Raw genomic sequence first — 15,943 nt, forward strand, 5'->3', positions numbered from 1 at the left:
CCCCTTGAAGACGTCAGCTTCGGTTGTCCCAATTTTTCATTGTTTCTTTTGTTTCAATTCCTCTTGGAATACAACTGCATAGCGCGTTTTTCCTCTGGAAGTTTTGTTTTAAATTGCTCTAGTTATTTTGAATTCTTTTCTTAATATATTGAATGTAACGCCATTGTAATAAGAAGGGTTTCACTTAGTGTTTATGTTTTATAAAAACGTTTTCTTAATTTATTCTAATTCTGAAAAAAAAAAAGAATAATTTGATATCGAAATATTTTCTCCGCATAGGTAATTATGAAGTGTATTTCCATACATATTGAGCAGGCAAAAGCAATTTTTTAGCGGTACAATGTTGACGTGATGTTAATGAGCTTTTAACTAACTAATTGTTAATGTTAATTACTGTAATAATGAACTGATTGTTAATGTTAATTACTGTAAAGTGTCATGCATTAACAAAATGTGGAAGTCAACAATACCCACTGTATCCTGTGCCTCAAGATCACAGTTGTGCTCTAGGAGTGTGACCACAGCTTCATGATGATCGTTCTCCGCCGCCAGGTGGAGTGCCGTTTTTCCTTCCTGAAACAATAATTAAAATCACTACAGTTTCACCAGTTTTTAAAAATATTTTTCTTTCATATTCTATAATTGCCATAAAAATTTATTTATGACGATTAAAACTGGATCAATTTCAATTAATAGGAACTATTGGTAATTATAAATTGATATTAAGTATATTGGTCAATACATCTACTGGACTGCCTCGGTCTTTTAAAACAAGACCTAATTGAAAGACCCTTACTTGTTTTAGACTTTTTGAAGGTGAACAACCTCATGGACCTTGTCTAGCTAGGCTAGAAATGGGGATTTGAAAGAAGAAGAAGATATTGGTCAATAAAAAATTTATGTGAGTATAAATATTTCCACTATTTGTCTTAGTAGCGAGATATTGAATTCAGATATAAGACCCGTTCAACCTAATGGACTTCAGTCCTAAAACACTTCGATGTTTCGCTTATAAATATAAATATAAATTTATCACTCATTACTATGAAGACTGCATTTTTCATTCCTCAAATAGATTTTTTCACTCTAATATACTTTGATCAAAGACCAAAGAATACATTTTACATAACTATGAGATTATTTATAAACATGAGCTTTTATAATTTACATATGCCGATTTGTGAAACAAGAAAGTCACTTATTGATTGAAGAGATTATGTAACAAGAATATGTGTAACCAGAATGTGATATTAATACCTTGAACATAACTGCTTAAATTGGCTTTACATGCTTTTATTGCGTGATTAAAATAGAATAACGATATCGGATTTTGGTTGCAAAGAACCGAAAAGTTGTAAATCATAAACATTATCCCCTAAGTATTTATGATACAGCAAGCTCTCTAACATGCATCTAGTATAGGTGTACTCCTAGTCGTTAATGCGATTATATTAATCCGATTGCGGCTGCAGCAATAGTATAAACTAGTGGGCTGCGCCCCCTACTCGCTAACGCTCGCCAACCCCTGAAAATTGCTACGCAATCTTATTTGCAATCTTATACGCAATCTTTGCTTCGCTCGCTACTAAATTAGATACATTGCAAATGCACAAAATTCTAAGAATGCAAAACAATCATTCAAATCCATGTAACAACTTTTTTTTAAAAAAAAATTACATCTTTTTAGTAAATACTAAGTCATTAAAATAAATTTGAATTCAAATAAATGACATGTAATTCGTTAAACCTATTAGAAATGTGCTATAGTATAAAATCTTAAAGCGTAACAGCACGACTGAAACTCATTTTTCAATGAATAACTAATAACAATAATAAAACAAATGAATTCGTGATATAAATCAAAAATCGTCAAATAAATTCGTAATATATAAATTCGTGAAAAAAGCGCTTTCGACAAAATACTAAAATAGAAATCTATCGACAAAGACTACTCACTTCTGCCTAGCTTAATAGTATGAGATTGCCGCAGATGATAAGGTGAATTTCGGAAGAGATCACATTTGGTGAGAATGCTCTCTCTGGCTATTTCTGTTTCCGTTTTTAAAAGCGCTATTTGTTGAGCCACCTCAGCTAGATTTGGCATGTGACATTTTTAGCGGCAATCATTGGTCGATTTTCTATCGTTGCCATTCGGGGAGTTGTAATGAGGTTTTTTTTGTCGCCGTGTAAGGAAATATATATATAGAAGTTCACAAATAAAATACACTTTATATCTACACTATACAAAAATACTCTGTTGTATTTCTTGTTTATTTCATCCATAACGATGTTGTTGGTACAGTGTAGCCACAAATGGCTTTTACTCCATTAGCTCCTAAATAACTAAAACTTGGTCCAATAAGAAATTTAAAAGCTTTTAAAATGTTTTCAATTATGCAACTGTTATATAATTTTTTTTTTAATGTTTATGAAACAGTCATGAAGATATAGGGGAAGAGAAACATCTTACTTCATCCGGGTCATCTATTTCTACTCCCACTCGCAGAAGTCTAACTAGAACTAGCCTATGTCCTTTCATAGCAGCGGAATGTACGGGACTTCGACCTGACTGAAAAAGAAAAGAATATTTTTGAAAATAATCTTCTTATCTTTGCATTTCTTTTGTTCAGAAATTTTTTTGTTTGAATATAATCCTCGTATTATCATTTCAAAGCCGCTTAAGTGACGACATAAAATTGATTTCTTAGCATTAAATAAGAAGTTAGCATCGATAATCTCTGGCCCTTTTTTTCCCCGTTTCATTATTGCTTTTTTTTTCCTGCAATGCAAAAGTTTAAAAACGTTTGTTATTTTATTCATCATTTATGAATATGTTTTTATAACGCTATTCACTTTAAATTTTTTATAAAATATTAGTACGAACTATTTAAATTTAAATACAAATAAATAAATTTGAATGCCTACCTGGGGGTGTGCTTTCTGTACGTAAGGTAAGCTTTCACGACTCCTAAGAGCCTCGGTGGTCTGTATTCATAGTTTATTTAATTTTTTGTGTTGGACTTAAAGAACCATTTGATTAGCTTACTTAGATTATGCAATTAGCTCTTTAAATTGAAATTTAACTGTATTTTAGCTGCGACTTATCAATTCTATATCGTTTACTTAGACCACTAAGTCTGCAGCATTTATATCATACCCGACCTTCACGTGGGCCTCCTTTTAATTCTGGTATGTGCTTACTCATTCCAACATTCGCTCTCTGTAAGGTACCACCATTTCAGTTGGTAGATTATTTTTTCATGCAAACATGGACCATTTCATCATATCTTTATTCGCCACCAAGCATTTTACTACATTTATTCACTCCCCATCTTCAGCAGTTTTCTCTATGCATGCAGTTTTTACAGATGTTCTAGATCTAAACAGATTGCAGATGTACTAGTTCTAAATCCTCTGGACATGGGCTGCAATAGCGGCACAAGTCAAAAAATCATGTTTTGAGATAAGTGGTTTTGAATTTTCATTGCTAAGGAAATGCTTTAGTTTGCTTAAACGAAGATTACCTTCAAGTTGAATTATGAGTTGTGCTAGTATTGCTGCTGAAAAAAATGTGTATTTTCATATTCACACCTGTTCTTAGTTCAAAACGCGTGTTTTTGGAGTTGCGCCACTATTGCAGCCATGAGCGATATGTTGAGTGTGGGATTATAATAGCTGATTTTATTTAAAGCTACAACATTCCTGCCAATGTTCTCACTGTGAAGCAGTTGCCATTCTTTTAGATTTAAGGCGAGAAAGTTTTTTAAGTATTGGGAAAACAGTCTGGACGTTTTGCGACAACTAGGGCATGCGAGAAACGAAACTCATTTAGTTTTAAATTTTATCTACTACTCTTCACTGAAGGGTTTTGATATTTAATTGTTCTGTATTCCAAGTCATGTGGGTATAATAAAAAATTATTTGACTAATTCTGCTGCCCGAGCTGTCTCTACTTCATTTATTTATGTCCTTTTTTGATCCTTGTGCCATTAAACCCTACATTCAACAACAACTCTACTTCATTCACATTTTCGGTACCTTTCATTTACCGAAATAAAAAATTATATTCGCCAATTCGTTCAGTTCTTGTAGCAGCGACACCGGGATCTACAAAAGCGAAAAAAATTGTAGTTTGTTAAACCTATGCAGGGGCCTTAGTCTGTATTGCTCGTGCGAATGCTTGTCATCGAGCATGCGCGAATTTCATTGACGTGCGATCGCATGCAGCAAAAATGTTACTTAACTCATCTTCATTTGTTATTTGCAATGCGTGTAATATTTTACTTCTGATTCATCATATTTTAATCATTTGCTATTTTTACCAAATTTTTATTCAAACAAAAAATATAAATTTCAGTTAAACAAAATTTATATTTTAATTCATTTTATAGTAGTTTTTCTTTATAAATCTTTTGTGTTTTATTTCTGTAGTTAAATTTCATGGTTAATAGTTATTTATGGTTTAATAGTTATTCTGTAGTTAAATTAATCATTTATGAATTTAAACAATGGAGTTGACGTTTCCAAACTCATCTTTGAATGCGTTGTAGAAAAAAAAACATTCATGTGACAGCCCGTTACGGGTCAACCTGGTCATGGAAGTTAAGCCCCCACAATTTCGTGACCAATGGCGTGTTCTCAAGATGGTGGCAATGTTCTCATCATTGCACTCACAACATTGGAATAACTATTTATATATTGATAATAGCCCCTAAATGTTTTTCATATTGACGACCGAACTCTGCAGGGGTCAGGAAACTGGCCTTGACTCGGTAATTCTGGGTTTGAATCCCGAACAAGGCATAGATGTTCTTTTATTCTTTCTGTCCATATTGTGGAAGTAACGTTGGGTCACCTAATGTGGTGCCCCTAAAAGAGTAACCAACAAATCTGCTCTAATACGCTTGAATTGGAGAAGTTTCAACCCAGGTGGGGCATTGGAAAAAACGTTTTTCATATTAAAAAAAAAAATTTATGCTTTTTTTCATATTGACAGTTTACGATATTTTCATAGTTAGAGAATAATGTTTACTTTTTAAAGGTAAATAAATCGTAACCTTATAGTCATTAATAACTGTCATCAACACCAGTTATAAAAAATAGCATATTTAGTAGACTTGCAGGTTAGACTTTTCCATTTTATGAATTGAAAAATAAAATGGAATTTTATTACAAGGCTTGTAATAAAATTTACATTTTTTTATAGAGCAATCACTCTGTTTTTCAATAATGTTGTAGTTATAAAACAGTATCTTCGAAGGACTTACTTTGTCTTTGATAGAAATTTCTGCTCCGGCTTGTATTAGTATCTCTACAATGGGCATGCAGTTGTTTAATACAGACATATGGACGGCACTCATACCGTTCTAAAAATGAAAACATAAAATTTTTTTTTTGGAAATATAACTATAATATGCCCTTAATAATAAATTATGCAAAAAAAACGATACTTCTTGTTTATTTTTTCTAAAATAAACTCTTATTATTTGTTCATCAAAAGCAATGAGTCATAAAAATACACTAGTTTCCCCTGCATTGTTGTCCACTGTGCAAAAAACCAAAAAAAAAAAAAAAAAATACCCGGATTACTCTGAATAATTTTTGATCTAATGTATCCATTGAGTATTATTGATTTAATGTATCTATTGAGTATTATTGATCTATTGTAATCTCTTGAGATGTAGAACTACTAGTACTAGGACGTTCTAGGACTCAATCTTACTTAGACTGCTAAGATTCTAAAGTTGTATACAGATCTTGAATAGTAAATTTAGTTTAAAACTTTTGCAGTGTCATTATTAAAGAAAATATCACTGTTAAGTTTTTTTAATTTTACATAATTGAATCATCTATATAGTGCACATAAAAAATGGACTTGATTAAGTATTGAGCCAATGATCGGATTTTCACTTTCTTGGACTCGATCTTAATGATTAGAGAGGATGACCTCAAGTACGCTAATTAGTAAGTGGCATGCGATATTTTAAATTGCAAAATCAGACACAAAATTGTTCTTTCACTGAATGAACATACTTTACTTTCAATTGATACAGATTTCTGATCCCCAGAATGTAGTGGCAATCTGGGAAACATGGTCCCAATAATTTGACTGGAAGAGGGTTTCAAGGTTTGGAAACTTTTTCGTGTTTCGCCATGTCTCAAACTTTTTAAACGGATTGAAAAGTTTTTGAACTTTTGCACGCAATTACAAAATTTCTTTATACAAAGATAATTCCAAGCAAAGAATATAAACTATATAACCCTTCCTTAATACAAACTATATAACTTTTAGTAAATATTTATTATTTTATTTAATAATAATTGAAAAAGTTTTGAATTATTATTAAATGAAATAGAATTATTATTAAATAGAAATTTTTTCATAATTTTATAAAGTGTAATTTTACATGGCAAAGCGAAATTGGTCAAATAATTCTTGATAAATTAAATTTTAAAAATACAACTTTTTTAAATGGTATACCAAACCAACTTAATTGTTTTTAGCTCATTTTATTCAACCTGAACGACAGTTTTGTTCAAATAATATTTATTTAATTTATTTAATCAATAATGAATCATTTATAGATATCTAGAATATTTATAAATATATTATCAAGAATGAAATATTATTAGGCACAAATGTTGCTACTCCTTTAAATATGTCTATTTGAAAAACTTCTCTTAGAAAACATAGAGATTTGGCAGCTTTAAAGTCATGCATAATTAGCTTACGTGACTGAAAAACATTTTTACTCACAGGGTGAGCATTATTTTTTTAACCACTCTATTTTGGTCATATTCCGTTTCCAGAGACCATAAATAACCGTAAACTATGTAGTATTGACGCCAGTGATGCATAATTAATTAAAGTAATAGGTATTTTATGGCTCCCGGAAACGAAATAGTATCCGATTTTTATGTACATACAGTGGCTCCCGAAAGTATTCGTACACTTATGACTTTCAATAAAATATTGCTCTGTTCATTAATTAAGGATGGATATAAATTTTTGCTTTGTTTTTTAAAAATATTCCATGCTGTTTCGTTAAGAATATATTAAAGATCTTATTAAACAATCAAATTATTGCTCTATTTTACCACGTTTATATTAACTTGACTTCGTGTATTCGGGTGGGATTTTGTAATCGATTTTAAACTAACTTCCCGACTAGCTACAGACTTCAAATTTGGCACATAGTTCACTTCTATGCATGAAAATGAAGAGAAAGAAGACATACAAAGTAAAATAAAATTAAAATTAAAGAAAAATTAATATTTTTGTGATTGTCTTTTGTTGCCTATTCGATTATTTCAAATTAGTGTCGCATGCCAGTTGAAAAGTTTTGTGTACAGTGAGTGAAAAAATTGAGATTTTAGAAGTGAGTACAAAAAAAAAAGAAAAGAAAAAAAAAGAATTAAAAACCACGTTTTTGTAGTGGAGAATAATAATTAAAAAATAAAAATTTGAAAAACGAAAAGCGTGGGGCGCATGAAATACATAACAGTACATACATGTACACATTTTCTTACTCATACGCATGCACATAAACATGCATATGCACAAACATATTCCACATACACATCCACATTCAGATACAATTACAGATATTACAGACAGACAGACAATTACAGACAGACAATTACACATATTCTCATACACACTGTAATATAATATTACTATTACGTATTTCATGCTGCCCACGTTTTTCGTTTTTCAAATTTTTATTTCTTAATTATTATTCCACTTCAAAAACGTGGTTTATAAAAATAATATTTTTTATTTTGATTTTATTAATTAAAATGAATATTTCAGAATGAATATAAGCTTAAATATTCTTTGCTGTTTTGTTAAGAATATATTAACGATCTTATTATTAAAAAAGCATTCTGAAATATTCATTTTAATTAATGAATAAAGCTCTGTTTTAATGAAAGTTATAAGTGTACAAACACTTTTGGGAGCCACTGTATATACGTTATAGTCGGAATGTTTTTAAATTGTATCTCGCTTAGCGGATGTCGTGAAATTTATTAACTAGATGGAAATGCAATGTGTAATGAATAAGCTAGAGATATGTTATCACCTTAATTTAATGAAAGCTGAGACCAAGAGAAAAATTATAGCAGAGGTGATGCTCTTATTGCATATTTTCATATATCAAATGCTACTCACCTTATCAACAGCATTCAGCTCAAGGCTTTCTGAATTTTCCAAGAGAAAACTAACAATTTCTTCTTGATTATTCTGTGCAGCACAATGGAGAACCGATTGACCTTGCTGCAAATAAATGATTGTTAGTTAGGCGATATTGTTAATGCAGCTAATCATCATGAAAATATTTCTGGACTTGTTTACATGTCTTGTAGTTGGATGAACATGTTTTAATACGGTGTTTAATTACAGAAGACCTAATAAAGAGAAAAACCGAAAACAGGGAAAAGTGGAACCTCTGCCTTTTTGCATAAAACGGCAGAATAAATAAAAGCCACAATATTTTTTAAAATTAAAAATAAAGTAAATAAGAATTGAAACCCTTAGTAGATTTATTCTCGAAATTTTAAAATGCTTGATTGGTGAAATCGATTACGTTAGCTCAATATGAAATAATTTTGTTTTTATTTATTCATTTTTTCCCCTGTTTCTAAGTAGGGTATGATAATAACCTAATAACTACAGTCAATTTCTTAAGAGGCCTCTATCCATCTCTATCCCCTCCATCTTGGATATTAGGTTAAGTTTCTATATTTTGTTTTCTTGATATATTTTTTTTACCTAAATTTTTGATGACGCCCTTTCAAAAGAGGTGAAAAATAAAGGGATCGATGTATTAGAAAAAGAGAAATATAGCTTGATAATCTTTTTCATTGACTTTCATGAGAAATTCCTCGAAATTTTAGAACAATAAAAATCTTCGATTCGTGGTTTAGAATCAATAATTAAATACTACAGATTTGTCAGTGTTTAGATTTTTTTTAATTTAATTTTTTTTACAGTTTAAACTGATAAAAACAGATTTGAATGTTTCTAATGACGCAAATTGCACGAAAACAAAGATGTTTAAATCAAAAATTTAAAAACAGGCAAATGTGTGCTTTTTTAACTGCCTTTCTAAAAGTACTGAATGTAAAACTGTATTGGCATAATTAAGTCAAAAAAATTAAAAGAGAATCTAAATTACATCACCCTATATATCTCAAGTTCTGATTAGGAGACGGTCTTGTGTTTTGGACGCATTGAAAGATCATGCCAAAATCCCTCATCAGTTTATTTGTGAAAATTAAAGGAATTAAAAGATATCTACCTAGTTGGAGGCTCGATATAGCCAAGACTATAATCTTGTGCCAAAAACCCAAACAAACAAAAGAATAAAAAGCATATTTACAATTTTCTCTCCCTTTTTCCACCCCTTCTACAGTTGAGTTTGGTTGGGAGAGGAAAGCCCTCTTAAGTTGATGTTCTTAGCAACCAATAGTAGTATGGTCGGAAGTAGTGTACTACAAGCAGTGAAACTACTGTAGTCTCTACTTTTTTTCACAGTTCGTAGTGTAGCATGCTACTTTTATAAAAACAGTAGTGTAGCGAGTAGTGCGATTAAAAAAAACAGTAAAAAACCCTGCCAACTATTTTCAATGTTAGATTAGAAAAGAAATATGGTTCGAACGCAACTAATTTTTCGTATTTGATGGTTACAAATCTTCGTGGGTTTGTCAGTGGATGCATTGAAAATGGCCCAGTAGCTGAGCGTTAACAGAAATTACGTATTTAAAATCACGTATAATTAATACTTAAACTAGCCATTACGAAAAATAGATAATTAATCACTTTAGTCTCACTTTCATATCCTAATACACACTCGTGAAACATTGACGTTATTTGAAGGTAAAGACACGTACTTTCGATGTATTTAATTTCTTAGGGGAAGTAAAATATCATTAAACAATATGAAAAACTGCAAGTATTTGATAATTTTTCATTTCTTAAATGAAATATTCGCTGTCAAAAATACATTAAAAAATGAAGATCAGATGAATCAATGCGATTTTTTTTTTGGAATAACAAGCCAGCTCATGTAAACACGAATGAATATCTCTTAATTATTCCCTTATTTTTAATGTAAGCCAGTTTGAACATATGTGTAAATTAAGTTCTGCAGCATAGTTTGTTTCCTTAAAGTAGTGAAGTAGTTACTTCTAAGGAAGTTTGTTGCCACTACATTTTAAAAATAGTAGTTGTAGTTAACTATATTTGTAACAAAGTAGCTCTTTTTGTTGTAAACTACAAAAATAATGTAGTTCTTCCGAACATTGGTATAAATTTAGTACATTTGCCGAGTCTTTAAAAAATTCAGTTTTGAAAAATTTTCTCTCTTAATTTCTTCTCCATGTTTTCTTGTTCTGAGTACCTTAAATTCATGAATTCCCCCCCTCTCCAAAACGCTTCTCTTATTAATATTTATCAAATTTGTTTCAATTAGAACACTAATAGCATTTATTTAATGAAACTAAATTTAAAACATATTTTTCTCCGCATATTGCAAATGAGTAGAAATGTAAATAAAATTTATAATATTACTTAATTTAGTTTTGGATGGTATTTTGCTCTTTTCTATTAAGTTTGTTGAAATTCCATGACAAAATAAAGCTGTTTTCCTCAAAATCACTAGGATTTTTGCCCCTTAGTTCTTCAATTATGTATATTTACCAATTTTGTTTCAGTTAGATCATTTATTGTTTCAAATCTTTCTTCTCGCTTTATGGGTACTGAATTTAAAGCCTTGCATTTTGCTTCATGAGAACGAAGCAGTGAAAGTATTATTTCTCATTAACATCCGTAACTACCTTTAGTTGAATGATGAAAATTGTTCTTTATGCAAATCCCATTATCATCTAACGACAGTAATGAATTAGTTGTGCTTTGAATGTTAATTAATTTTCAACTGTGGAACAACAGCAAAGTAAAATGTAACTTTAACCGTACTCTTTGATCGAAAACTCAAGCACCTTTGAGAGCTTAAGTGTGAAATGAGATAGGTTCCTTTGAGAATTCGTATGCGAATCATTTAACTTTCTGGAAAATGATGATGAACTACGACTGGAAAAGTACTCATCGGGACTTACTTATATGGTCGCTGGAAAAGATCTAACAAAGTGGTAGTATAATAATAAAAATAGGAATAGTTTCTAAAAAGTGAGCTATTTTGTAAGTACCTACGCTTAATGAGACTGCCGAATAGATCTTACGTATATATGGTGGAATAAGTTATTTGGGTGAGGAATTTTTTTTTTTTTTTTAGATTTAGAATCATTTTTTTACATTAAAACGTAAAGGAAGGGCTTGAGGTTAGATGACGATAAGCCACGTTTACAAATCGTTCAAAGGAATGTTACTGGTGAAAAACACTATTTCCTCACGAAGAAAAAAAATCTGATGGTAAAATTATCATACTGTAGAGCAGGGATGGGCAAACTTTTTTGTCGAGGGCCAAAAATCAAGGAAAAAAATGCTTGGTGGGCCAAGTAAAAACTTCAAAATTTAAAAAAAAAAGCGATATACAAGTTTTAATTTAAATATTTAGTGAGATGACGGAAATTGCGATTTCATTTTTTAAAGTTCCTTATATTAAGGTTCGAAGTGAGATGTGCTTATTTTAAGGAACAAGGCTTTTCTGTTAGTCTACTTCTGAAATGATTTTTTCTAAGGTTCATAGTTGAAAACTCTTGTTCACATATATAAGATTAAGCAAACATAGTACTGATTTTCTGGGCATGAAATATTAAATTTTGGAAACTAGCTTCTGGTAATGATTTGTAAAACTTTGGCATATTTAGAAACAACTGCTTCAGATGATTGTTAGATTGTCCGCTCTTTGGAGCGTAAAAATGCGCAGTCTGCCAAATGAGAAGTACAATTTACCTTTATTAGATTCCATAAGTCAGCTTCTCGAGAAAGACAAATGCTAGTTGGAGCCAATCTACGGCTATTCTATAAAGAACTTCTGCCTTCAACATTTTACCAATTGAAGCTGTCTGTGCTAACTATTTCCTTTAATTTATGCTTTGTAGAACAAAAATAGAGAAAGTAAAAATGTCACCAGTACTTTGTTAAAAAAGAAAAAACAAAAATAATTTTAAACATAGTCGACAAGAAAGTGGATGTATATTGTTTATATTTGCCTCTGATCGGCAAATAAAAATTCAATCCGCGGGCCGGATAAAATCTTCCGGCGGGCCACAGTTGGCCCGCGGGCCGTAGTTTGCCCATCCCTACTGTAGAGTAATGACATTTCTGATTAAAAATAAGCCACGATTCTGGTATTAATAATCAAAATATACAGTATTTGAACCGTCCATTTAGTAATTTTTCTGTTCATATGGTAAAGGTTTACAGGAAAGTCTGATTCTCAAAATTATAGTTCTTATTAGCATACAAAAAATCTTTTTCAAGTTGTACACAATACACTATTTACACTTATAAATAACATAGCAGCATACTTGTTCCAATTTATCGAAATATTTTTAATTGAGTATTTAGCGTAGTGGTACATTTTATGATTAAATATTTTATATTGATTTAATAAGTTTAATTTAGAATGAGTTTGTCTTCCATACGAATAAATTAAACACATTTATGAAACTTATTAATGACATCGAGAATTTTAGAAATTCTACAAAATAATATTAAAACTAATTACAAGGAACAAAAATTTGGTAAAATTACCATCCTGTTTAATATGATATTTCTGGTCTTTTTTTTATTAATAAAAAGAAACATAATTCTGACAACATTAAAAACCAAAATATACAGTATTTAAACTGTTCATTTGCTAATTTTTCCATTCACATGATAAAGATTTACAGGAAAGTCTGGTTCTCAAAGTTGTAGTTCTTATTAGCCCACATCTAGTAAAAATATAAAATTGAAAAGTAAATTTAAACGAATAAAGGTTACTCGTATAATGCTCTAAGGCATAATGATAAAATTACAAAATATTATTGCATTTACTAAATTTTATTTCATAATATTAAACCATATTTTATTGTTAATTTTACCGAAATCATTACCAAAGTGCTTAGGTAAAGATTACCGAGTTTTTTGGTGTTCCCATAGAGCCAGAAACACCATAAATTTTCGCAATTTCTGGTGTGTATTTTCTTTCCATACTTTTTTCTCTCAATGTATGTAAGCAGTGAGGTAAGAAATTTCTAAGTATTGTGCTGCCTACTGGAAATTCCTAAAAATTGTAAAATGGAATATGGAACTATTACGGAATAGTTTGAGATTTAAAAATGTCACCTTTGGGAAAAAAGCGTGACTTATTACTATAGTGCTCCAAGCCCTATTGCAATTAAAGTTTCCTTAATGACAATACAAATTTGCAGTCATCTATTATTGAGTCTATTTCTATGTAATTTTCAATGAAATATAATTATTTCTGAACAAAATTAAGTTAATCCACGAACAGACATAAGAGTAAACATTGCAGAAAATTTCCTAGCAAAAACTTTTAACATCGGTTAAAGGTTTATGATAATAAAACGTCTTTTTTGAATTAATGTAGTCTTTAATATTAACTGTATGAAATATTAAATTTGATTTGTTGTCTGCGGTATTTTAATGTCTCCCTTAACAATCCTAAAAGTATTTGGGAAAAAATAAGTTTGGTTCTTAAATTTTTTGTATTCTTTAAACTTTATTTATTGCAATAGAAATTAATGATAAATCTATCTAAACAAAGTTTAGGAATTCACAATTTACGAAAATCACGTTTACGAAAGTTTAAAACTTTTCTCGTCTCTTTTGAATTTATTTAAACAAAATTAATTGAGAGAATCGTAAAACGTTTTACTTTTAGGTAACTTAATTAAACTTCAAAATACCTCTCTTTTCATTAGCGTCAAAATAGTGTATTTATTACGCACGTTGTGTTTAAATATATTATGAAATCGTGTTAATAAATTAAACTTCAATTTAGCTAACCACCCTACTGTCAGGGGACATTCCCAAGACAAATCACGCCATTCAAAGGTATTTTAGAGAAATTTAAATTTTTTTCCTCCCCAACTTAGGACACGATTGTAGGATTAATTAGAATTAATAATGTTTCCTAAGTTAGCATAACTTGTCCTATTAAGCCTTACTTGCAAACTAGTTTAAAAAAAAAGAAACTAGAAAATAAAACCGGATAAAAGATTTGTATAGTTAGGATAATAATAATGTAATGATGTAAACAGCGATGAAATTTAATAAATGTATATATAATAATGATCTAAATAACGAGTATTTAACAATAGGATTTGTCAATTTATTTTTATCAAATTCTTTCCCTAATTTTAAAACTCTGAAACCTGAGTTTTTTTTCTCTGTTTCAATGTATTAAAATATTATTTATTTCATACACCATTAAAGCTTATTCTTATTTTAAACTAAAAAATTAAATATTCCCCAGTGTATAAAACGTGAAATTTAAAATTAAAAATTGCTCGTTTTTTTTTTAATTAAGATTAAATCACCAAACATAAAAAGGCAAATTTATTTCTGTTCAAGATAGCAGTAAGCTTAAAATATAAGTCAATGAGAAATAATATAATATAAATAAGGGTATTTTCTTTATCTTAAGTCTACTTTTTCAGAACTGTAGTTATCAGGACATAGATATTTTTGAAAAAATCAGTTACATCAAAATTGGCAACCTGACATAGTGAACTTTGTTAGACATAGACAATCATTGATGTAATTTTTCTCACTGTATCAGTTCACTAAGAACTTTATTAGTTTCATAGGGCCTAGTGCCATAATAGCAACTGACAAAATGATGTAGAGGCTATCTAATGCAATCTTCTATTTCTTTTGAAGAATTATTTAAAAAAAAGGTGCCGGTATCGTTTGTTTTCGAAAAAGATACAAAAAACATACAACATTGAATTAAGCTTTCAGGAATAATACAAGGTATGTTACTTTAAAAGATTAGTAGACTTTTACTGACAGATAAAAATAGTATGGTCAAAACTACCAAAATAAGGTAAAATTTAACGTGTTTTTGCTCTATGGGAACGCCAGCAAGCACGGTAATTTTTAGTTTAGTAATTTAGAAATAATTTTGGTAAAATTAATCTAATTTTTCAATAAGCGATAAAATTAGGAAAATGTAGTACTTTTATCATGATACTTTAGGGCAGAGCATAAAAATCCTTTATTCGATTAAAGTTATTCAGTTTTATATTTTTACTAGATGTGGGGTAGTAAGAATTTTGAGAATAATACCTCTGATAAACCGTTACCATATGAACGGTACTGTATATTTTGGTTTTATAATACCAAAACTAAGTTACTTTTTTACTAGAAATATCATTATTATACAGTAAGGTAATTTTACCAGAATTTTTTCTCCCCGTAAATATTTTATTTTAATTTTGTTAATTTATAAACTTGTCAGTGCCATTAATAACTCTAATGCGTATTGTTTACTTTAATTGGTTCAAAAATTTTGCTCAAGTTTTTCCTTTTGAAGACTAATAGATTAGGTCCGTCTTCATTTGTCAGTTCAAGTTTTACTGCCATACATATCTATAAGCCTGATAACTGTTTGATAGATCTTTAACTTGATTTCCTTAGTAAGAAGTTCGTTCTTGAAGAAGTATTGGTATAAGTACAAACATTTTTGTATCCTGGAGTTAATTCTCTCTTACATATTGTTAGCATCACTGATAATTGAAATAAAGTAGGTAAAAGTGGAAACTCTTTTAAATTTATAGATATCTACCGTAAATCTCATAGTTATCTACCATAAATCTTATAGTTATTTACCCTAAATTTTATTGTTATCGACGGTAAATCTAAGATTATCAAACTTATATTATCGAACTTATATAGATACTATAGTAAATTTTGCTCACGCCATAAATTTTGTTTTTTGTTCATTAATGACGATGCTTACTTCATTTG

General features: G+C 29.7%; 1 protein-coding gene across 7 annotated transcripts in view; it reads right to left on the reverse strand.

Annotated features, from left to right (window-relative positions):
- Positions 1 to 15,943, reverse strand: part of LOC107440500 (uncharacterized) — a 176,639-nt gene that overhangs the window by 23,291 nt on the left and 137,405 nt on the right. For all 7 annotated transcript variants that reach the window (XM_071186468.2, XM_043052913.3, XM_087152230.1 and 4 more), the window contains 4 exons: positions 8,174 to 8,278; positions 5,268 to 5,366; positions 2,471 to 2,569; positions 475 to 573 (listed from right to left, as the gene is read on the reverse strand). In XM_071186468.2, coding sequence (XP_071042569.1) covers positions 475 to 573; positions 2,471 to 2,569; positions 5,268 to 5,366; positions 8,174 to 8,278 — 402 coding nt within the window. The remainder of the gene's footprint in view (positions 1 to 474; positions 574 to 2,470; positions 2,570 to 5,267; positions 5,367 to 8,173; positions 8,279 to 15,943) is intronic.

The sequence above is a fragment of the Parasteatoda tepidariorum genome, chromosome 9 (assembly GCF_982258835.1).
Source record: "Parasteatoda tepidariorum strain Cologne lab strain chromosome 9, Ptep-v5.0, whole genome shotgun sequence".
Lineage (NCBI taxonomy): Eukaryota > Metazoa > Arthropoda > Arachnida > Araneae > Theridiidae > Parasteatoda > Parasteatoda tepidariorum.